The sequence below is a fragment of the Mustelus asterias genome, chromosome 10 (genome assembly GCF_964213995.1).
Source record: "Mustelus asterias chromosome 10, sMusAst1.hap1.1, whole genome shotgun sequence".
Lineage (NCBI taxonomy): Eukaryota > Metazoa > Chordata > Chondrichthyes > Carcharhiniformes > Triakidae > Mustelus > Mustelus asterias.
The window spans coordinates 37,056,110-37,081,447 of NC_135810.1; the positions used below are offsets into that span (position 1 = coordinate 37,056,110).

A 25,338-nucleotide genomic window follows, 5' to 3' on the forward strand; every position below is an offset into this window, starting at 1 on the left:
CACAAACAGGGCATACTTATAGACACAAGCTCAATTTACAAGATAATGATTGGAATGCGAGTCTTTACAGGTAATCAAGTCTTTACAGGTACAGACAATGTGAGTGGAGAGAGGGTGAAGCACAGGTTAAAGAGATGTGAATTGTCTCCAGCCAGGACAGTTAGTGAGATTTTGCGAGCCCAGGCAAGTCGTGGGGGTTACAGATAGTGTGACATGAACCCAAAATCCCAGTTGAGGCTGTCCTCATGTGTGCAGAGCTTGGCTATCATAATAAACTTACAGCCAAGCAGAGGGATCTGGGTGTACAGGTACACAGGTCACTGAAAGTGCAAATGCAGGTGGAGAAGGTAGTCAAGAAGGCATACGGCATGCTTGCCTTCATCGGCCAGGGCACTGATTTTAAAAATTGGCAAGTCATGTTGCAGCCTTATAGAACCTTAATCAGACCGCACTGGAATATAGTGTTCAATTCTGTTCGCCACACTACCAGAAGAATGTGAAGGCTTTGGAGAGGGTATAGAAAATATTTGCCAGGATGTTGTCTGGTATGAAGGGCATTAGCTATGAGGAGAGGTTGGAGAAACTTGGTTTGTTCTCACTGGAACGACAGAGGTTGAGGGGCGACCTGATAGAAGTCTACACGATTATGAAGGGCATGGACAGAGTGGATAGTCAGAAGCTTTTTCCCAAGGTGGAAGAGTCAATTACTAGGGGGCACAGGTTTAGGGTGCACGGGGCAAGGTTTAAAGGAGATGGACCAGGCAAGTTTTTTACACAGGGGTTGGTGAATGCCTGGAACTTGCTGCCGGGGGAGGTACTGGAAGCTGATATGGTAGTGATTTTAAGGGCATCTGGACAAATACATGAATAGGATGGGAATAGAGGGATATGATCCCCGGAAGGGTAGGGGGTTTTAGTTCAGTCGGGCAGCACGGTCAGTGCAGGCTTGGAGGGCCGAAGGGTCTGTTCCTGTGCTGTAATTTTTTTTGTTCTTTGTTCGACAATTGTTTCATGATCATCATCAGACTTTTAGAATCATAGAAGAATCATAGAATCATAGAAACCCTACAGTGCAGAAGGAGGCCATTCGGCCCATCGAGTCTGCACCGACCACAATCCCACCCAGGCCCTATCCCCACATATTTACCCGCTAATCCCTCTAACCTACGCATCCCAGGACTCTAAGGGGCAATTTTTAAACCTGGCCAATCAACCTAACCCGCACATCTTTGGACTGTGGGAGGAAACCGGAGCACCCGGAGGAAACCCACTTTTAATTCTAGATTTTTATTGAATTAATATTTCACCCAAACCCAGATCCCCAGCGCATTACTGTGGTTCTCTTGATTTCTAGTCCTGTGTCAATACTACCACACCATCGCCTCCCCATGATTATGATGGAATTCTCTCCAGTTGCCTGGATGAGGCAAAATGGCTTCATATTGCTGAGTGCAGCTCCAACAATACTCAAGAACTTGAAACATCAAAGACAAAGCAGCCCACTTTATTAGGTCCCCATAAACCATCTTAAAGATTCACTCCCTCCATCACGGACACAGAGTAACAGCACTGTTTACCACCTACAAGATACTCTGCATCAACTCACCAAGCCTCCATGGACAGCAATCTTCAAACCCACAAACTCTATCGCTTAGCAGGACAAAGAAAGCAGACACATGGGGACACCACCTACAAGTTCATTCCAAGCCATGCACCATCCCGATTTGGAATGATATCACTGTTCCTTCATTGTCGCTGAATGAAAATGATAGAACTCATTCCCTAACAGCACTGTGGGCATACCTACACCACATGGGCTGCAGCAGTTCAAGAATACAGCTCACTACCACCTTTTCAAGGAAAATTAGGGATGGGCTACAAATGTTGGTTTTGCCAGCATGCTCAAATTCCAAGGACAAATAAAAAATAAAGACTGTTCATAATATCAAAGAGAATGGAGGAATCCAGAACCAACCAAGTACTGGGTTGTGTTTGATCTTGGAGTCCAGCATTTCCAACATCCAACAGCACACCTGTGAAACATCTCTTAGTGCAGCATCTGCTGATCAACATCATAGATTCTATTGCAATACAAACAGCTTCTATATGATATATAATTTCTATTAAAGATCTGAGTGATACAGTAGAAGCTCACATTGCTTCCTTGTAACTTCATATTGCTGCTGTGGCTCTTGATATTCAAAGGTGCTTCAAGGGCACAGCAGCATTTCATCAATCAGCTCTTTTACACATCAATAGGTTTGCTAGGGGGCTTCCCCAGGAGAGTGGCAATGGCTCCTTAAAGCACAAACCACTCTCAGGATGACAAAATTCACATCCTTACACCTGCCACTCTGTCAGTGCCCTTGCTGCTGTCTGTTGAAGAGCTCCCTCCAAGTGAGCGAATTTTTTTTCATGCAAATGGTGGCATTCACATAAGGTGCCACAAGAGAAATTTGCATGCAGTCATTGGCACCCTGCACTCTGGGGGAACATGCAGCCTTTGGAAACCCTTGCGCTTGCTATCCTGCTGGTCTTTGGCAAGAGGGAAACTGTCTCTTTGTTAAATGAGCCTTAGCAACCGCCCTTCGCAACCTGGAAGGTGTCGAAACCATAAATATTAAGAGCTGTAGTTATGTCACAGGCAATGCAGTACTTGCTTTGTTTTGAGTTTGCAACAGTTGCCAGATTTTATTCACCATCTCTTTTGTAAAGCAAAGAAGCATCAAACATTGACCTCGCCAGAGTTGAGGAAAGTAAATTTCTCTCTAACCTTCAAAGCCCTTCTTCACCTGTGCCTCACTCTTCAAGCAGCTTGTTCTGCTCTGCATAATCTCTCTTCATTCTCCTAGTCATGCTTTATTCCCAGCAGAAGCCAGATCTGGTCACCCATTCTAGAAACAGCTTGTCTCATCAGACACGTTTAAAAGACCAAAAATGTACTTTAGTATTAGCCAGGCTGCTCGCTGTAGATGATTAAAAATGTAGGTAAATATAGGATAACTTCAAAAATTTATACTATTGCCCCAGTACCCAGAAGAAATAATCAAGGAGCTAACCTATAAATGCTGGAAGGAGTTGGGTTGTGGAGATGTTGGCGGAGAGGGAGGGTCATAGAATCATAAAAACCCTACCGTGCAGAAGGAAGTCATTTGGTCCATCAAGCCTGCAGCAACCAAATCCCGTCCAGCCCCTATCACCGTAGCCCCACTTATTTACCCTGCTAGTCTCCCTGACACTAAGGGTCAATTTAGCATGGCCAATCAACCTAACCCGCACATCTTTTTAAGGAGGTAACTAAGGTAATTTTTTGAGGAGGTAACTAAGTGTGTTGATGAAGGTAGGGCAGTTGATGTCATATATATGGATTTTAGTAAGGCGTTTGATAAGGTCCCCCTTGGTCGGCTTATGATGAAAGTGAGGAGGTGTGGGATAGAGGGAAAGTTGGCCGATTGGATAGATAACTGGCTGTCTGATCGAAGACAGAGGGTGGTGGTGGATGGAAAATTTTCGGATTGGAGGCAGATTGCTAGCGGAGTGCCACAGGGATCAGTGCTTGGTCCTCTGCTCTTTGTGATTTTTATAAATGACTTAGAGGAGGGGGCTGAAGGGTGGATCAGTAAATTTGCTGATGACACCAAGATTGGTGGAGTAGTGGATGAGGTGGAGGGCTGTTGTAGGCTGCAAAGAGACATAGATAGGATGCAAAGCTGGGCTGAAAAATGGCAAATGGAGTTTAACCCTGATAAATGTGAGGTGATTCATTTTGGTAGGACTAATTTAAATGTGGATTACAGGGTCAAAGGTAGGGTTCTGAAGTCTGTGGAGGAACAGAGAGATCTTGGGGTCCATATCCACAGATCTCTAAAGGTTGCCACTCAAGTGGATAGAGCTGTGAAGAAGGCCTATAGTGTGTTAGCTTTTATTAACAGGGGGTTTGAGTTTAAGAGCCGTGGGGATATGCTGCAACTGTACAGGACCTTGGTGAGACCACATTTGGAATATTGTGTGCAGTTCTGGTCACCTCACTATAAGAAGGATGTGGAAGCACTGGAAAGAGTGCAAAGGACATTTACCAGGATGCTGCCTGGTTTGGAGGGTAGGTCTTATGAGGAAAGGTTGCGGGAGCTAGGGCTGTTCTCTCTGGAGCGGAGGAGGCTGAGGGGAGACTTAATAGAGGTTTATAAAATGATGAAGGGGATAGATAGAGTGAACGTTCAAAGACTATTTCATCGGGTGGATGGAGCTATTACAAGGGGGCATAACTATAGGGTTCGTGGTGGGAGATATAGGAAGGATATCAGAGGTAGGTTCTTTACGCAGAGAGAGGTTGGGGTGTGGAATGGACTGCCTGCAGTGATAGTGGAGTCAGACACTTTAGGAACATTTAAGCGGTTATTGGATAGGCACATGGAGCACACCAGGATGATAGGGAGTGGGATAGCTTGTTCTTGGTTTCAGATAAAGCTCGGCATAACATCGTGGGCCGAAGGGCCTGTTCTGTGCTGTACTGTTCTATGTTCTATGTTCTATCTTTAGACGGTGGGAGGAAATCGGAGCACCCGGAGGAAACCCACGCAGACATGGGGAGAATGTGCAAAACTCCACACAGACAGTGACCCAAGCCGGGAATCGAAGCCAGGTCCCTGGTACTGTGAAGGACCACATGTCATTTATCATCCTGTTAAGCTGTGCAAGGTTAATAAAGATGGGAACTGAAGCTTGACTTTCAAAAAATGCCAGCTTTGGTGTCATATCAGCAATGCACACATTGAGACCATAATCTGTCTGATCTGCCGACAGTTATTAGGTGCATGCAAGAAACCCCTCTTTCAAGATTGTCCAGCAAACTTCCCATTGGCTGTTTGCATCTGTATTTCAGACACTATTTTGGAATTTTAGGAGACTGCATAGCACTTAAATGATGTGGAGATGCCGGCGTTGGACTGGGGTAAACACAGTAAGAAGTCTCACCACACCAGGTTAAAGTCCAACAGGTTTATGTCCAACCTGTTGGACTTTAACCTGGTGTTGTGAGACTTCTTACTGTGTTTAGCACTTAAATAACAGAGCTCAATTTCTCCAGAGGGAAGTTATGCAGAATTGGTATTAAAATACAGGAGTGTGAAGGTTAACAAAAATAGAAGAATAGGCTCAATGGGTGAAATGACCTTCTTCTGTTCCCATGTTCTTCCATATTGATGTCCTGTCCACTCAGCTCACACTAATATTGTTCACAGCAAATTTCCTTAACATTCCTCCCTCGCCTGAGAGTTTGTGTAACCTTAACTGGAGCCTTTCTTTGACACAGTGGTATAAGAACATAAGAAATAGGAGCAGGAGTAGGCCATCTAGCCCCTCGAGCTTGCCCCGCCATTCAATAAGATCATGGCTGATCTGAAGTGGATCAGTTCCACTTACCCGCCTGATCCCCATAACCCCTAATTCCCTTACCGATCAGGAATCCATCCATCCATGATTTAAACATATTCAACGAGGTAGCCTCCACCACTTCAGTGGGCAGGGAATTCCAGAGATTCACCACCCTCTGAGAGAAGAAGTTCCTCCTCGACTCTGTCCTAAACTGACCCCCCTTTATTTTGAGGCTGTGCCCTCTAGTTCTAGCTTCCTTTCTAAGTGGAAAGAATCTCTCCACCTCTACCCTATCCAGCCCCTTCATTATCTTATAGGTCTCCATAAGATCCCCCCTCAGCCTTCTAAATTCCAACGAGTACAAACCATATCTGCTCAGTCTCTCCTCATAATCAACACCCCTCATCTCTGGTATCAACCTGGTGAACCTTCTCTGCACTCCCTCCAAGGCCAATATATCCTTCCGCAAATAAGGGGACCAATACTGCACACAGTATTCCAGCTGCGGCCTCACCAATGCCCTGTACAGATGCAGCAAGACATCTCTGCTTTTATATTCTATCCCCCTTGCGATATAGGCCAACATCCCATTTGCCTTCTTGATCATCTGTTGCACCTGCAGACTGGGATTGTGCGTCTCATGCACAAGGACCCCCAGGTCCCTTTGCACAGTAGCATGTTGTAATTTTTTTCCATTTAGATAATAATCCAATTTGCTATTATTTCCTCCAAAGTGAATAACCTCGCATTTGTCAACGTTATATTCCATCTGCCAGATCCTCGCCCACTCACTCAGCCTGTCCAAATCTCTCTGCAGATCTTCTACGCCCTCCACACGATTCACTTTTCCACTTATCTTTGTGTCGTCTGCAAACTTTGTTACCCTACACTCAGTCCCCTCCTCCAGATCGTCTATATATGTATGTATCAGATTAAGTAAAACACTTTATAATAATTTCAAGGATTACTACATCAACTAATTTATAAAACACAACGATTTATTACAACCCCTTCATTATCTTATAGGTCTCCATAAAATCCCCCCTCAGCCTTCTAAATTCCAACGAGTACAAACCCAATCTGCTCAGTCTCTCCTCATAATCAACACCCCTCATCTCTGGTATCAACCTGGTGAACCTTCTCTGCACTCCCTCCAATTTAGGGCGGCACGGTAGCACAGTGGTTAGCACTGCTGCTTCACAGCTCCAGGGTCCCGGGTTCGATTCCCGGCTCGGGTCACTGTCTGTGTGGAGTTTGCACATTCTTCTCGTGTCTGCGTGGGTTTCCTCCGGGTGCTCCGGTTTCCTCCCTCAGTCCAAAGATGTGTGGGTTAGGTTGATTGGCCAGGTTAAAAATTGCCCCTTAGAGTCCTGGGATGCGTAGGTTAGAGGGAGTAGCGGGTAAATATGTGGGGTGGGATTGTGGTCGGGGCAGACTCGATGGGCCGAATGGCCTCCTTCTGCACTGTAGGGTTTGTATGATTTCTATAACTATAAGTATCTATTTACATAGTGTTTTAAACGGTCTTTCCATTCTGAGCCCGAGGGTCCAACCACTGGGACAAGTCCCGAGAGAGCCCAGTGAATCCCCAACTCCATTCCTGATTGGACTCGTGGATCACATGACTCCTCCCTCAGGGAATGTCCTTTAAAGGGACTCGGTGCCACACATGTCATTTATCATTGCTGCCATGAACCATCATTTCATGCAGCAGGGGTAAGCAAGTTGGAGGCATTAGCTCATCTCAAAGCCTTTTAGCTGTGTTTGATGTGGTTACTCCCTGAAGGGCTGAACATTTGATTTTTCTGCTCACAGTTATTAAAAGTTTAACCACTGTTCTGATAAAGTTCACCTTTCTGCCATTAATGATTTATGTTCTCCCCATCAGCAGATTGTTAATGCCTGACTGATTGCTTCTTGTGATTTGCAGAATTGGAAAGCACACGCCAGTGATTCAAGCAAAATAAACACTGGGGATAAATTTGAGAATGAAACACTACAAGGGGAATTTTCCTGTCCCGCCAGCCACAGGAATCGTAGCGAGCAGATGGGTGGGGTGGGGAGGGGCAGGGCAGGGGGGTGGTGCGGAGCGCGCAAAGATCTGCCAACCTTGGGCAGGGTTTTCTGGTTCTGGGGCGAGTGCGGCCGGAAAATCCCACCCTCTCCTTTAATGAAAATCATGGACAGCCAATCTGAGATTCCTTGATAGCAGCAGCCAGTGGTATTGTGTATTGGTAAACTGGTTCTAACATTGTCATTTATTTGTCCCTCCTTGCCTGAAAGGTCAAGAAACCTGCTTCCAAGCTTACCCTGTTGCCCAAGAGTCATGTATTTAGAGGTGTATTTCAACGCTTTGATTTTCTTGCTGGGAGGAGTCTCATTGTCTTTTTTATCATTGGGATGTGAGCATCACCAGAATTTGTTGCTCATCCCTAAAGGTGACAATGAGCTGCCTTCTTAAGCTGCTATAGTTCCTCTGGTGGAGGTACACCCAGGAAGTTCCAGATCTCAGATCCAGTGACAGTGAGGGAGCAGTTCAGGTGTAAGACTGGAGGGAAAATTGATACTGGCGGTGTTCCCATGTGTTTGTCACTCTTGTCCTTCTAGGTGGTAGAAGTACTGTTGAAGGAGCCTTGTCGAGTTGCCGCAGTGCATCTTGTAGATGGTGCCCATGATATCACTGTGGGTTATTAGTGGGTGCTGATCAAGTGGACAGCTTTGTCCTGTGAAATTTCTGGACTGTTGTTGGAGTTGCACTCATCCAAGCAAGCAGAGAATACTATCATTCTTCTGACTTGTGCTTTTTAGATGGTGGACAGGCTTGGGGAGTCAGATGTTGAGTTATTCATTGCAGAATTGCCAGTCTCTGACCTGCTGTGGTAAACATAGAGTGCTGGATTTTCCGGCCACGCTGTTCCTAAAGCCACCTTTGCAAAATCTGTGTCCCACCCGCTACAATTCCCATGGTGGGCAGGATGGTAAAATTCAGCCCAGTATTTATATGGCTGGTCCAGTTAAGTCTATGGCCCAATGATAATTCCCAAGATGTAGGTGGTGGGGATTCAGCAAAGGTAATGTTGTTGAATAAAAGCAAATTACTGCGGATACTGGAATCTGAAACCAAAAGAGAAAATGCTGGAAAATCTCAGCAGGTCTGGCAGCATCTGTAAGGAGAGAAAAGAGCTGATGTTTTGAGTCCAGACGAGCCTTTGTCAAAGCAGCAAAGGGTCATCCGGACTCAAAATGTCAGCTCTTCTCTCTCCTTACAGATGCTGCCAGACCTGCTGAGAGTTTCCAGCATTTTCTCTAATGCTGTTGAATGTCTGAGGAAGATAGATAAGTTACATTTTGTTGAAAATAGTCATTGTCTAACATCTGTGTTGTGAAAATGGTATTTTTCACTTATCAGTCCAAGCGTAAGTGATGTCCAGGTCTTGTTACACAAACTTCTTCAGTATCTGAGGAATAGCGAATAGTACTGAATGCTATCCAATCATCAGCAAAAATCCACAATTTTGACCTTGTGTTGAAGGGAAGTAGCTAAAGACCTTAAGGCCGAGGAAACTGCCTGAGGAAGTCCTGCTGCAATGTCCTGGGGTGAAAGGATTGGCTCCAACGATTTCATCCTTTGTCCTTTATGCTTTATATGATTGTGGGCACACTAAAAGGTCTCACAACACCAGATTAAAGTCCAACAGGTTTAGTTGGAATCCCAAACATTTGGAGCATTGCTCCTTCATCAGGTGAGTAGAGGTAGGTTCACAAATAAGACACGATTGCAAGGTAATTACAGATTGCAATGTGAAGAATGGTTGGAATGCAAGTCTTAACAGGTAATCAAGTCTTTACAGATACGCACAGTGTGTGTGGAGAGAGGGATGAAGAGGTGTGAATTGTCTCAAGCCAGGACAGTTAATAGGATTTTGCAAACCCAGGCAGTATGGTGAGTGACAAAATTTGGAAGATGCCAACATGAAAGAGGAAAATCAGGCTAAAAGTGTTGGAATGAATCAGAGAAAGCAAGAAGATCCGAACGTTAGCATGAACTGGATGAAAAAAGGGCAGAGGTGAGTAAAAAACCTGGAGTGGTATAGAGGGAGGTTGTGTCTCAATGAGTAAGAATTAAAAAGGAGTCTGTGAATTGTCAGGCTCCTTTATTTAAATTGGGGGGGGCAATGGTAGGATAAACAAAGTCTGTTAATGAGAGAATGGTTAAAAGGTGGAAATGTGCCTTTGAATAGAGGGAGATGGTTAAAGGGAGGGAACACCTGAAAAAATTTAGGGACATTATGGCACAGAAGGAGGTTGTTCAGTTTATCATGCCTATGCCAGCTTTCTGTTCAACAAGCTAATCAGTTTTATTCCCAATAGCCCTACAAGTTTATTTTCCTACAAATTTATTTCCTTCAATGTTTATCTGATTTCTTTCTGAAATTGCTCATCATCTCCACTGTCACCATAGGTAGCATGTTCCAGGGCATTAATCACACTGCATTAGAAAGGTTCTTTCTCACATGTCCACCCACCTCGCATCTTTTGCCCCAAACCTGTGTCCCTAATCCTAGTATCATCAGCTAATAGCGGCAATTTTTCTTTGTCCACAATATCTAAAACTGTCATAATCCCACCTCAATCAAATCTTCCCTCAACCTCTTTTACTCAAGGAGAACAATCCCAGGTTTTCCAACCTAAACCTGTAACTAAAATCCCTCATCCCTACAACTATTCTGGCAAATCTTCTCAACACCCTCTCGAGGACCCTCACATCCTTCCTAAAGTGTGCTGGCCAGAACTGGGCACAACTCCATTTGCAGTCAAACCAGAGCTTATAAAGTTTCAGCAAAGATTCCTTGCTGTTCTGCTGAAATTATCAATTTACAAAGCCCAGGCATTTTACGGTTTGCCTTATTTGTCTCTGAATATATTCTGCATTCTTGGAAGATTCATGCACATACTATCCCAAGTCTCTCTGTACTTCACAGTCTTTAGAATGGTGCCATTAAGTCTCTGTTGCCTCTCCCTCGCCCTAGTGCTAAGATACATCTTTGTGTTGAATTCCATCTAAGATTTGTCTGCATATTTTGTCCTATTCATGTCTCGTTTCAATCAGTTGGTAGTATCCTCACTGTTTGGAGAACACCACTGTTTACCATCCTGTAGTCTGAAAAACAAACATTTACCATGACTTCCTGCTTTCTGCCCTGAAGTCTATTTTTTAATCCAATTTGACACATCACTCCTATTCCATGGGCCTTATTTGTGTTCATTAGCTTTTTGTGTGATACTTTGTTAAACGCTTTCTTAAAGTCCATATGAAACAATATCTGTGGCATTCCCTTCATTAACATACTTCTTACTTTATCGTCTGGAACGGAGACACCATGGCCTCCACTTTCTACCGCAACAGCCAAGAAGGGAAATCAAACCTGGTATGATTTGGTTGGAAGTGAAATAAACTACAGAGCTGTGCAGTCTCTTTACTCAGCCTATAGTCCTCTCTCTAGTCCTTATTAACATTTGTCTCCATTTAAACAATGACTGTACTTGAAAATAGTCAATTTTGGTGTACAGCACTTGGGGGCATTTCTCAGAGATGTTCAAAGGTGCTGAGTGGAAATTTCTTCCTTCCTCCACCCCAGTCTTCTTTCATATCTTCCTTCTTCTGCTTTCATTTCTTTCCTCTCCACCTTTCCCTCTCAATAAGATAGTCCTCTTCTCTGAACTAATTGAAGTGCACCAATGTCATTATTATCACAAGTGGAAGTAGTTCCTAAGCTGGCGAGTTTCATAAAATCATACAATCCTACAGTGCAGAAGGAGGCCATTTGGCCCATCGAGTCTGCATCAACCACAATCCCACCTAGGCCCTATCTGCTTAATCCCATGCATTTACGCTAGCTAGTCCCCCAGACACTAAGGGGAAATTTAACATGGCTAGTCCATCTAACCCGCACATCTTTGGATTGTGGGAGGAAACTGGAACACCCAGAAGAAACCCACGCAGACATAGGGAGAATGTGCAAACTCCACACAGACAGTGAACTGGAACCTTTCTGCTCCATAGTGAAGCAATGAGGAAAAGAGATGGTTCAAGACTAGCAACATGTAGACAGCTTTTTTCGAATTTGTGCTTCGCAAGCCATGAGTGCATATTAGGAATTCAGGCAGTTGACATCCACACTTGGACTTCTGTAATATGCATCTGATTCATGAAGCACTGTGAATTCTTACAATATTTGCAAAATGTGTAGTATTACCAAGCTCAGTAGTAGCTTATTCTGTAATTGGTCTGCCAGGAACTAAGGGTGTGCAATATATGTAATTGAAATAATGATGTTATTCCAATTGGTTTGCTAAACTGTATACAAAAAGAAATTGACTCAAAATGACTTCATTAGTGCACTTCAAACAATGGCTAATCTGATGCATGTGAGTAACTGGAACAGCACCAAGTGGGCATAAGTATCAGAAAGGCCAAAAAACGAAAGCGTTGCCAGTACAAGGGATTTGTGCTGACGTGTATTATAACTTTTTATAAGTCTCTTTAAGTCTTCAGTCTATTAAATAGAAACATGACAGGGATCCTGAGTCTAATCGGTGCACATCCTTTGGCACGTGGCATTCCAGGATGCTTCTCATGTTCTGGACAATTACAGAGTCATAGAGGTTTACAGCATAGAAACAGGCCCTTCGGCCCAACTTGTCCATGCCGCCCTTTTTTTTTAAAACCCCCAAGCTAATTCCAATTGCCCACATTTGGCCCATATCCCTCTATACCCATCGTATCCATGTAACTATCTAAATGCTTTTTAAAAGATAAAATTGTACCCGCCTCTACTACTACCTCTGGCAGCTTGTTCCAGACACTCACCACCCTCTGTGTGAAAACATTGCCCCTCTGGACACTTTTCTACCTCTCCCCTCTCACCTTAAACCTATGCCCTCTAGTTTTAGACTCCCCTACCTTTGGGAAAAGATATTGACTATCTAGCTGATCTGTGCCCCTCATTATCTTATAGACCTCCATAAGGTCACCCCTCAGCACCTGTGCTCCAGAGAAAAAAGTCCCAGTCTATTCAGCCTCTCCTTATAACTCAATCCATCAAGTCCCGGTAGTATCCTAGTAAATCTTTTCTGCACTCTTTCTAGTTTAATAATATCCTTTCTATAATGGGGTGACCAGAATTGCACACAGTATTCCAAGTGTGGCTTTACCAATGTTTTGTACAACTTCACCAAGACGTCCCAACTCCTGTATTCAATGTTCTGACTGATGAAACCAAGCATGCCAAATGCCTTCTTCACCATTCTGTCCACCTGTGACTCCACTTTCAAGGAGCTATGAACATGTACCCCTAGATCTCTTTGTTCTGTAACTCTCCCAAATGCCCTACCATTAACTGAGTAAGTCCTGCCCTGGTTCGATCTATCAAAATGCATCACCTCGCATTTGTCTAAATTAAACTTCATCTGCCATTCGTCAGCCCACTGGTCCAATTGATCAAGATCCCGTTGCAATTGGAGGTAACTTTCTTCACTGTCCACTATGCCACCAATCTTGGTGTCATCTGCACAGGTACAGGAAGTGTTGTCAGCTGAAGGCATTTGAGTTTCAGGTCTTGGAGCTTGAGTGGCAGCTGCAGCTGCAAGACTGGTAGCCAAATGGATTGCATGTTTCTGGATGTGGTCACCCTGCAACTGAAAGCTGTGCAGGTGGAGAGGGAATGGGTGACCATCAGGCAGTCAAGGAGGAGCAGGCAAGTAGCGAAGGAGTGTCCAGAGCACAACTTTCTCTCCAATTAGTATTCAGTTCTGAATCCTGGTGAGTGTGATCATTCCACTGGAGAGTGCATCCATAGACACAGGTCCACGACACTGCAGTTGGCTCAGCATTACAGGGGTAGGAGAAAGATTGGGAAAGCAAAGTGAAGCTTTATTTAACAACTGGAGTATTTTATCCACACTTTAGGAAAGATGTGAAGGCATTAGAGATGGTATAGAAAAGATTTATCGGAATGGTTCTGGCAAATGAAACAATTCAGTTACTTAGATTGGCAAAGCTGGACTATCCCCTTGGAGCGGCGACGGGGAGATTTGATAGAAATATGTTTTAGACCTGGAATGTACTACATGATTAATGGTGGAGACAAATTTGATCATGGCTTTCCAAAGGGAATTGAATAATTATCTTAATTTCAGGACTATGGGAAAAAGGCCTTTTCTGTGTAACTTTATTGCTTTCCAAAGACACCTTGTACCCTTTCTGAGTTGAAAGGATCAATGGCAAAATTAGGGTTGGCTGACTTGGGACAGTTCAAATTCAAAACCTGGATGATTTCGCAGAAGGGGGAGAGATATGAAACGAGAGACCAGAGACCCCCTCCCCCATTCACCCCAACCCACAAACCTCCACTGGCTCTGCCACTGAACCACTGCACTAATCTTTCAGCACCACAGGCCTGGAGAACCGCGTGTCGGCCGATTTGTGGGGTTCCTCCGAACCTTCGCGCCGCGATTGATTCTCCCAGGCCCAGATTTCTGACGGCGTCTGCATGACGCCAGAAATCGGCTGGGAGGTGGGGCTAATATTTAAATAGTATTTTAAATACAATTTAAATGTAATTAGTGGGCCCAGGACTGAATTCTCCGGGCCTGCTAGCATCTCACTCTAGCGGGGTTAGAACATAAGAACAGAATAAGAACATAAGAACTAGGAGCAGTAGGCGGCCATCTGGCCCCTCGAGCCTGCTCCGCCATTCAATAATATCATGGCTGATCTTTTTGTGGACGCAGCTTCACTTACCCACTCGCTCACCATAACACTTAATTCCTTTACTGTTCAAAAATTTATCTATCCTTGCCTTAAAAACATTCAATGAGGTAGCCTCAACTGCTTCACTGGGCAGGGAATTCCCAGATTCACAACCCTTTGTGTGAAGTTCCTCCTCAACTCAGTCCTAAATCTGCTTTCCCTTATTTTGAGGCTATGCCCCCTAGTTCTAGTTTCGCCCGCCAGTGGAAACAACTTCCCTGCTTCTATCTTATCTATTCCCTTCAAAATCTTATATGTTTCTATAAGATCTCCCCTCATTCTTCTGAATTCCAATGAGTATTGCCCCAGTCTACTCAGTCTCTCCTCATAAGCCAACCCTTTCAACTCCGGAATCAACCTAGTGAATCTCCTCTGCACCCCCTCCTGTGCCGGTATATCCTTTCTCAAGTAAGGAGACCAAAACTGTACACAGTACTCCAGGTGTGGCCTCACCAGCACCTTATACAGCTGCAACACAACCTCCCTGTTTTTAAACTCCATCCCTCAAGCAATAAAGGACAAAATTCCATTTGCCTTCTTAATTACCTGCTGCACCTGCAAACCAACTCTTTGTGATTCTTGCACAAGGACACCCAGGTCCCTTTGCACAGCAGCATGCTGCAATTTTTTACCATTTAAATAATAGTCCATTTTGCCGTATTTCTAGCAAAATGGATGACCTCACATTTACCCACATTGTACTCCATCTGCCAGACCCTCGCCCACTCACTTAGACTATCTGTATCCCTTTGCAGACTTTCAGCATCCTCTGCACACTTTGCTCTGCCATCCATCTTAGTCATGATGTGGAGATGCCGGCGTTGGACTGGGGTAAGCACAGTAAGAAGTCTCACAACACCAGGTTAAACCTGTTGGACTTTAACCTGGTGTTGTGAGACTTCTTACTATCCATCTTAGTGTCATCTGTGAATTTTGACACACTACACTTGGTCCCCAACTCTAAATCATCTATGTAAATCGTAAACAATTGCAGTCCCAACACTGATCCCTGAGGCACACCACTCGTCACTGATCGCCAACCAGAAAAACACCCATTCACCCCCACTCTTTGCTTTCTGTTAGTTAACCAATCCTCTATCCATGCTAGTACATTACCCATAACACCGTGCACCTTTATCGTATGTAGCAGTCTTTGGTGCGGCACCTTGTCAAATGCCTTCTGGAAATCGAGATAAACCACATCCACAGGTTCCCCATTGTCCACTGCACATGTAATGTTCTCAAAGAATTCCACCAAATTAGTCAAACATGACCTTCCCTTCATGAACCCATGCTGCATCTTACCAATGGAACAATTTATATCCAGATGTCTCGCTATTTCTTCCTTGATGATAGATTCAAGCATTTTCCCTACTACAGAAGTTAAGCTAACCGGCCTATAATTATCTGCCTTTTGTCTATCTCCTTTTTTAAACAGTGACGTTACACTTGCTGTTTTCCAATCTGCGGGAACCACCCCAGAGTCCAGCGAATTTTGGTAAATTACCACTAGTGCATTTGCTATTTCTCCCGCCATCTCTTTTAGTACCCTGGGATGCATTCCATCAGGACCAGGAGAAGTGTCTACCTATAGCCCCATTAACTTTCCCAACACGACCTCTTTCATGACAATGATAGTTTCTAGGTTCTCACCTGCCATAGCCTTCCTGTCATCAATTTTTGGCATGTTATTTGTGTCTTCCACTGTGAAGACCGACACAGAATACCTGTTCAATGCCTCAGCCATTTTCTCATTTCCAGTTATTACATCAGACTAGCTCCCCACTTTTGGGGAACTAGCAGGATGACCCCGGTGCAGTGAAGAGGGGGGGGGAAATCGGGGCCCCCCCCAGGGGCTTGGGTGGTGGGGATTGGTGGCCCCTGGGCATGGGCACCCTGGCAATGCCAGCTGTACCCCTGGCACTGCCCAAGGGACAAAATGCCCATGCCCAGGGGACACCTTGGAATTGCCCACCGTGCATGGGACCGTGCCAAGGGAGCGGCGCCTAGGGGGCAGGGTACTCTGAGGGTCCCGGGCTGGCCAGCAATCGAGCTGGCCAGCAAACTGCAGGCTGACAGATAGGGGCCACTGTGCATGTGCAGAGGCCCAGAACTGTCAGCCTGTGGCGTGAAAAGGCCCCACCTCCCGAGCGTTTAATGATATTCTTGATTGTGACCTCTGCTTTGCACAGACTGTGGGAGATTCTAGTATGAAGTTGCACTGAAAAAAACAGCATGATTTACCCGTTTTCCGGTGAATTCCACACTTAGAACATTTTTGGGAGAATTGTGGCTCACTTTGCGATCATGAAAGTTTAACAACACATAGCTGTTGCAACTTTTCATTAATACAATCTATTGAGTGGAATACTCCAGTTCAACTAATTAACTGCATGACTTAGAGAGTAAACTTTCCAAATGCAGTGCGGAACATAAATTCACCACTCATTTAAACATTTTGAGCATTATGCACTGTGCATAACTGAATTTTCAACATTACTTTCTGGAGGAAGAACAGAAAGCTCACATTCTGCCAATTCATTTTCATGAATAACCATGAGCTAATTTATTGTGTGGGTTCCTGATTTCCTCATTTTCTCTCTGCAGACAAGAGACGGTGATCATTCAGAAAATTGACTCTAAAATGTCACCTCTTGGAACTTCTAGTAGAAACAGTGAGCGGGATTTTCCCAAACAGATTATAAGGGCGCAATCATACTAGCTCATCATGCCAGTAGATCAGGTTTGCTTTGAGAAAGCGAAGTGATCCCACTATTTTTTAAAAATCAGGAAAATTGGGTTCTTGCTCTGCTCTCTCTGCATGCAGAGCTACTGTCACTGTTTTACCGGTGGGATCAACTTCTCGTCCAAAAAGGGCACAAAGCCGATTTGCGTAACAATGACATGCTTAGCACGTCATTAATGCACTCGGCACGGCATCACCCGGACTCACTTATTCTTACCTCCTCGCAAGTCAATTTTCATACTGGTGAGAAGTACAGCTGGTCTCCACTAGTGGAGGACACCAGGCGTGATGGCCTTGCCAGTGAGGGGGCACAGAGACCATTGAAGCCCGTGGGTAGTCGGGGCATGGCTGGTGCTGGGGCAGTGCCATGGGGATGGAGCCTGAGTGGGTGTGGGGCTGTGATGGGGGGGGTGGCAAGGGGGGGGAGCTTTGCAGTGGGGATTGATGGGGTTATTCAAAGGGGCACTGCATTTGGAAAGTTTACTCTCTAAGTCATGCAGTCAAAGGGGGGGGTGATCGGTGGTGGAGGGGGTGGGTAGACTGGCACAGGAGGTGGGTTGTGCAGGGTGGGCCGTGGAGGGAGATGTGATGTGGAACCCATCAGGTGGATCCTGATGCCATGATGCTGGCGGTCCTTGTTGCAATGGGATAATGTTGCCACTGATGATCGGGGACGATGTCCTTGGGGGTTGGGAGTGGGGGGCAAGAGGTCTCCCCAGTTCACTCGGAGATCGGGATGCCTCTGCAATGGTGCCCCAAGCAGCCTGTAGCCCACTTCACCAACAAGCTTAGGCTCCACTATCCCCCCACCACCCCCTCCCACTCCCAAAACTGGTGAGAATTGCATTTCTGTACAAAAAAGTGACAGAGTATCATAAGGTTGCATTTTTAAACTCGCCCAAAAAACAGGTCTGAAACTCTCCCATTTTGTCACTCGTTGGAAAGCAAAGTGTCATAAAAGTCTGAAAATGGGAGTCCTACACACCGGTCTTTTTGACCTTCCCTGCACTGCAATCTTTCAACAGTTAGTACAATGAAAGAGCCTCGATGAGCTTCATGCCAGAATGGACCCTCCAGGCACCTGACTCGCTTAAAGTGGCCACAACTGTGCGCTATTAAGAAGGGGCATGGCGGGTAGTGCCCATGGTACCCTGGCCACTGCCCACTGGGCACCATAACTGTGCTGGGGCAGTGCCATGGGGATGGAGCCTGAGTGGGGGTGGGGCTATGATGGGGGGGTGGGGGGGGGGGGGAGGCAAGGGGGGAGCTTTGCAGTGGGGAACTCTGCAGACAGGTGATGATTGATGGGGGGTATTCAAAGGGGGGGATGATTGGCGGTGGTGTGGGAGGGGGGCGGGGGGGGGGGGATGCGTAGACTGGCACAGGAGGTGGGTTGTGCAGGGTGGGCCGTGGAGGGAGATGTGATGTGGGACCCATCAGGTGGATCCTGATGCCATGATGCCGGCGGTATTTATGCACTAACAATAGACTCATAGCCAGTAATGCCAGGAAGGTGGCACCACAAGAGCAACACCAAGGTTCAGGGAGGGAGAGTTGAGCCGTCTGCTGGATGCCAAACGTTGTGGGGTCACCAGAAAGCACAATGTGAAAGCACACATTGTAGTCAGGGTTAGGGCAGTATGCACTGTAAATAATCATTATTAAATGTTCTGGCACCCCACAGCAATGACTCCTCAGTCTGTGATTCACTACCCGCAGAGATGACTGTTCACCGATGAAGGGTCATCCTGACTGGAATCGTTGGCTCTATTCTCTCTCCACAGATGATGTCAGAGCGACTGAGATTTTCCAGCATTTTCTGTTTTTGTTTCAGATTCCAGCGTCCGCAGTTTCTTTCCTTTATCTTAGATGCCATATCTCCACTGAGGTGGCATGGAAGGACCTGGTGGCATAGAAGTCGAGGACCCCAAAGGCCATCACTGCCACCTGGAGTGGGTGTCCCACAAGGTGCCAGGTCTGCGAGGACCTGACACAGGTGCTGCATTGTCTCCCTGCTGAGCCGAAGCCTGCAGTGGCACATGGTGTCCAGCAGCCCATTGAAGAATATACGGGTCCTGTACACCCTGGGTATCCATCTCCTTCGTCCCCTACACTCCTGCTGCGGCCACTGACCTGGGCTGGCCTTGCAGCTGGCAGACATCTCCCTCCTCCTAGCCAGCAGCATGAGAATCATTACCAGGTCTAACAGCTCCAACGTAAATCCATATTTGCTCTGTGGAGGTGGGGAAGAGAGGGACAGAGACAGTGTGCAAGGTTATCCATCCCGGGCCCCTCATTCCCTCCCAGCAACCTGTGTCCCCATGAGTCTGGACACTGGCAACTGGACACCATCTCTGATGCCATGTGCCACCTCAATGTGTTACCTACCGTTGACACATCCTTGTCATGGCAGGCATGGGAGAGCATATAGGATCTCCAGTGAGAACTCAAAGCATAGACATGAATGAACCACCTGGACATCTGGTGCAGTGGCTTTCAGCAGTTCAGACAGATGGTGGAGAAGCACCCATGTGACTATCACGAGATGGGCTTCCCATCGAGGGCAGCACTGCAGAGTCCATGCAGTGTGAGGAGCCGTGTTAACCCCTGCCGAACTCCCTTGATTGGAGCAACAGCTGCCAGACCAGGTGCTTGTTACTGTTCGTGGGGTCTGGGATGGGATGTCAGCAACAGAGCCTGACCAGCAGACAGACAGCAGGGTGACCCATGCGACATTCGTGGGGTTGGGATTCAACAGCATGTGAAACCCCTCGGGAGTCGTTCAGTGACCAGGTGGAATGCGTGCAACTCGGGCCCCAAGCCAACAGCAACACATGCACCCATGCAAGCCCACCACCCTACAACATGGAGGCAGCTGAGAGCCGCTCACCTTGCACTCCCGAGGTTAGTGCTCAATGGCATTCACCTCCTCACTCTCCTTCACTATGCTGTGTCTGAGCCACACTTTTGTAAAGCAGCAGTGATTCGCACTGGCGTGACATCTCGCTGATGAAACAGCCATGCTGAGCTCGCTAATGATACTGAAACCAATTCAAATGAATGCTAATGAGCTTCCCGCCCATTTTGGCATTAAATGGTTCACGCCAGGAAAAAGTAGCTGGGAAGATAGCAAACCACTTGATGCCGGGTGGTACGGTGGCACAGCGGTTAGCACTGCTGCCTCACAGCGCCAGGGACCCGAGTTCAATTTCCGGCTTGGGTCACTGTCTGTGTGGAGTTTGCACATTCTCCCCGTGTCTGCGTGGGTTTCCTCTGGGTGCTCCGGTTTCCCCCCACAGTCCAAAAATGTGCAGGTTAGGTGGATTGGCCATGCTAAATTCTCCCTCAGTGTACCCGAACAGGTGCCGGACTGTAGTGACTAGGGGATTTTCACAGTAACTTCATTGCAGTGCGAATGTAAGCCTACTTGTGACTAATAAATAAACTTTATGAATCTGATTTTTAGTATTACACGCTATTTTTTGGCCTCACCACACTATTTGACGGGCGGGATGAGGTGGTACGATCGCACCCTATATGTTCAACAATTTCTTTTTCCACATGTGTAACAGACATATGTTAAAACAGTTACCACAAACAGCCACATTTAAACTGCAGATGTGACATTTTGAAGCTTAGTGCTTTGTATAACAGCCTCACACACCTACTGCTAATGAGCAAACACAGTCTGGAGTAATCTGTTCCTGTTTTTATTCTTCTCTTTGATCCTAGATGGCCTGATTTGGTATTTGGAGCCAGTTACTGGTTATAGATCAAAGCATACAAAAGTTGTCAGCATTTTCAGTAGCTTTAGGGGCTAAGTGCAGACTCCTGCACTGCCAACAATGGATGGTACTCACAGGAAGAGCCTGGTGGGATTCCGCAGCTTCACAGCCTGTGATTTTCAGCTCATTAAATTCAAGGAATGGAAAGTCAAGGGCTCAATGCCTTAGTTTCCAGGCTTGTGTCCCCGCTGAGTGCTGCTTCCTGTTGGCAGCTCAGGAACTCAAATTCAATCCTCCAGTTCATCATTTAGCCTTGGTGCTCACACTGCAGCTGTATATTATGCCACAGGGCTGAGATATATTCACTCTCTGTGATTTAAGGACTGATCCATAGATATTGGGAAATTTTGAACTCAATCAATTACAATTGATTTTTGTAAATTACAATGAATGGAAGATGATCTCTAGAAACTTGGGGAATTTTCCAATATGCGATGTCACTGAATGAAGCCTGCTTCAGGAGATAATTGAAAAAATACCCCTCTACTGGAGTGTTGCAGAGGAAGATGGTATTTTGTGGACATTGCACAGGTCTGGAGCTCAGGCCAATGACCCTCGATTCGAAAGAACCTTTTGAAGCAATGTTCAAAGTTAATAGAATAAATGTGTAATACTTCAGATTACTACTGGTTCCATAAATCTGTAATTAATACCTACTTACCACCTCAAAACATAGCAAAAACAGGCACTTGCTGCGAAGCTCACACTTATGGCTATTAGGACAGCTCTTGTAGGAATCCCTGTAACAATAAATCACAATAACTAAATCCTTCATCCACAGCACTTCATTTATTTGCCTTAATTGTTTTAAAGTTTTTTTTAGTAACACAGTCATTAAAATCCTTTCTTATACCATTTACCACTGTAAAACACACAGAGCATTACTTAAAGGGTTATTACTTTTACCAATCGTCCATTCAATCAATAAAGGCTAAGAGATACTGGTTTCTGCATTATGATTTTGTCCCCTAAACGTTTGATTCTAACACTCGCAACAGACTTTTTCTACTCTACTTCCCTCGAGCACTAACTGAAAATTAATTCATTCTACCTGGCTTAGAAGAAAAACCAAAAACAATATTAAAAATATTGAATGGTCCTATCACGTATGAAACTGATCTTTCTCTTCACCCTGGTGGTAACTGCACTCTATCCTTTCCTTCTCCCCTCTGTACTCTATGATCAGTATGCTTTGTCTGTATAGCTCACAAAAAACAATACTTTTCACTGTATCCCAATACAAACAACAAAGCACAAAGAAAAGTACAGCACAGAAAGAGGCCCTTCAGCCCTCCAAGCCTGTACGGATCATAACTAAAAAAAGCTTTCTGCCCTTACTCGGTCCATATCCCTCTATTTCCTCCCTATTCATGTACCCATTCAGATGCTTCTTAAATATTGCCAATGTGCCTGCTTCCAGCACATCCTCTGGCAGCGCATTCCAGGCACCCACCACGCTCTGTGTGAAAAACTTCTAAGAAGTTTAACAACACCAGGTTAAAGTCCAACAGGTTTATTTGGTAGCAAAAGCCACACAAGCTTTCGGAGCTCTAAGCCCCTTCTTCAGGTGAGTGGGAATTCTGTTCACAAACAGAGCATATAAAGACACAGACTCAATTTACATGAATAATGGTTGGAATGCGAATACTTACAACTAATCAAGTCTTTAAGAAACAAAACAATGCGAGTGGAGAGAGCATCAAGACAGGCTAAAAAGATGTGTATTGTCTCCAGACAAGACAGCCAGTGAAACTCTGCAGGTCCACGCAACTGTGGGGGTTACAAATAGTGTGACATGAACCCAATATCCCGGCTGAGGCCGTCCTCGTGTGTGCGGAACTTGGCTATCAGTTTCTGCTCAGCGACTCTGCGCTGTCGTGTGTCACGAAGGCCGCCTTGGAGAACGCTTACCCGAATATCAGAGGCCGAATGCCCGTGACCGCTGAAATGCTCCCCAACAGGAAGAGAACAGTCTTGCCTGGTGATTGTCGAGCGGTGTTCATTCATCCGTTGTCGCAGCGTCTGCATAGTTTCCCCAATGTACCATGCCTCGGGACATCCTTTCTTGCAGCGTATCAGGTAGACAACGTTGGCCGAATTGCAAGAGTATGTACCGTGTACACACGGTACATACTCTTGCAATTCGGCCAACGTTGTCTACCTGATACGCTGTAAGAAAGGATGTCCCCGGTACATACTCTTGCAATTCGGCCAACGTTGTCTACCTGATACGCTGCAAGAAAGGATGTCCCGAGGCATGGTACATTGGGGAAACTATGCAGACGCTGCGACAACGGATGAATGAACACCGCTCGACAATCACCAGGCAAGACTGTTCTCTTCCTGTTGGGGAGCACTTCAGCGGTCACGGGCATTCGGCCTCTGATATTCGGGTAAGCGTTCTCCAAGGCGGCCTTCGCGACACACGACAGCGCAGAGTCGCTGAGCAGAAACTGATAGCCAAGTTCCGCACACACGAGGACGGCCTCAGCCGGGATATTGGGTTCATGTCACACTATTTGTAACCCCCACAGTTGCATGGACCTGCAGAGTTTCACTGGCTGTCTTGTCTGGAGACAATACACATCTTTTTAGCCTGTCTTGATGCTCTCTCCACTCCCATTGTTTTGTTTCTTAAAGACTTGATTAGTTGTAAGTATTCGCATTCCAACCATTATTCATGTAAATTGAGTCTGTGTCTTTATATGCTCTGTTTGTGAACAGAATTCCCACTCACCTGAAGAAGGGGCTTAGAGCTCCGAAAGCTTGTGTGGCTTTTGCTACAAATAAACCTGTTGGACTTTAACCTGGTGTTGTTAAACTTCTTACTGTGTTTACCCTAGTCCAACGCCGGCATCTCCACATCATGAAAAACTTCTCCCACACATCTCCCTTAAAAACTTTCCCCCTCTCACCTTGAACCTGTGCCCCCTTGTAACTGACATTTGCACCCTTGGAAAAGCCTTTGATTGTCCACCCTTTCTATGCCTCTCATAATTTTGTAGACCTCTCTCAGGTCTCCCCTCAGCCTCCGTCTTTCCAGCGAAAACAATCCTTGTTTCCTCAATGTTTCCTCACAGCCAACACCCTCAAGACCAACAACCTGGTGAAACGTCTTTGCACTCTCTTCAAAGCTTCCATGTCCTTCTGATAATGTGGAGACCAGTATTGCATGCAATACTCCAAATGTGGCCTAAACAAGGTTTTCTGTATCAGCATCAATGCCCCAGCTGATGAAAGCAAGAACAGGGCCTCTTAAGGATCAACTAGGTCATCTATGTGCACATCTACAAGAGATGGGTGAAATCCTAAATGAATATTTCTCATCAGTATTTACTGTTGAGAAAGGCATGGATGTTAGGGAATTTGGGGAAATAAGTAGTGATGTCTTGAGGAGTGTATACATAACAGAGAAGGAGGTGCTGGAAGTCTTAAAGTGCATCAAGGTAGATAAAATCCTGGGACCTGATGAAGTACATCCCAGGATGTTCTGGGAGGCTAGGGAGGAAATTGCGGGTCCCCTAGCAGAAATATTTGACTCATTGACAGTTACAGGGTGGGTGCCTGAAGATTGGAGAGTGGCAAATGTTGTGCCTTTGTTTAAAAAGGGCTGCAGGGAAAAGCCTGGGAACTACAGGCCAGTGAGCCTAACATTTGTAGTGCGTAAGTTGTTAGAAGGTATTCTGAGAAACAGGGTCTACAGGCATTTAGAGAGGTAAGGGCTGATTAGAGACAGTCAACATGGCTTTGTGAGTGGAAAATCATGTCTCACAAATTTGATTGAGTTTTTTGAAAGGATAACCAAGAAGGTAGATGAGGGCAGTGCAGTTGATGTTGTCTACATGGACTTCAGCCGTTGACAAGGTATCGCAAGGTACGTTGTTGCATAAGGTTAAATCTCATGGGATCCAGGGTGAGGTAGCCAAATGGATACAAAATTGGCTTGATGACAGAAGCCAGAGGGTGGTTATAGAGAGTTGTTTTTCAAACTGGAGGCCTGTGACCAGCGATGTGCCTCAGGGATCGGTGTTGGGTCCACTGTTATTTGTCATTTATATTAATGATTTGGATAAGAATTGAGGAAGCATGATTAGTAAGTTTGCAGATGACACCAAATTGGTGGCATTGTGGACAATGAGTGGACAGTGGAGGCTATGGCTGCTGCTGGAAGGACCATCACTGACTGGAGTCTCAGGATTGAGGAGTTCCCCTGGATGTGGGAGAGTAGAGGTTTCGGGGAGAGGGATGTGGAGGAAGGATCCTCAGGTCAATATGACAGGCTAGTTGATTATTAGCTCATATTCATTTTAACTGACCCTCCCAACCCCAACTCTAGCCATTCTATTTATTTTTCCAACTGAAATTGTCCCTATTGTGTTCGACCTGAAATGGCTTAGCTAAGGCAATGCCATTGCCAGTTTGTATCAAGATATCCAACCCACTATTAATCTGTACCATGATAACTCCTCCACTGCCAGTTTGTATCACATTGGGCGGCACAGTGGCAAGCACTGTTGCCTCACAACGCCAGGAACCCAGGTTCAATTCTGGCCTCGAAACACTATCTGTGTGGAGTTTGCACATTCACCCCATGTCTGCATGTGTTTCCTCTGGCTGCTCCA

General features: G+C 45.7%; 1 protein-coding gene across 1 annotated transcript in view; it reads right to left on the bottom strand.

The window, feature by feature from the left end:
• LOC144499438 (uncharacterized) overlaps positions 1 to 25,338 on the bottom strand; it is an 81,590-nt gene that overhangs the window by 6,113 nt on the left and 50,139 nt on the right. The window contains exon 5 of the mRNA XM_078221423.1: positions 21,378 to 21,456. Coding sequence (XP_078077549.1) covers positions 21,378 to 21,456 — 79 coding nt within the window. The remainder of the gene's footprint in view (positions 1 to 21,377; positions 21,457 to 25,338) is intronic.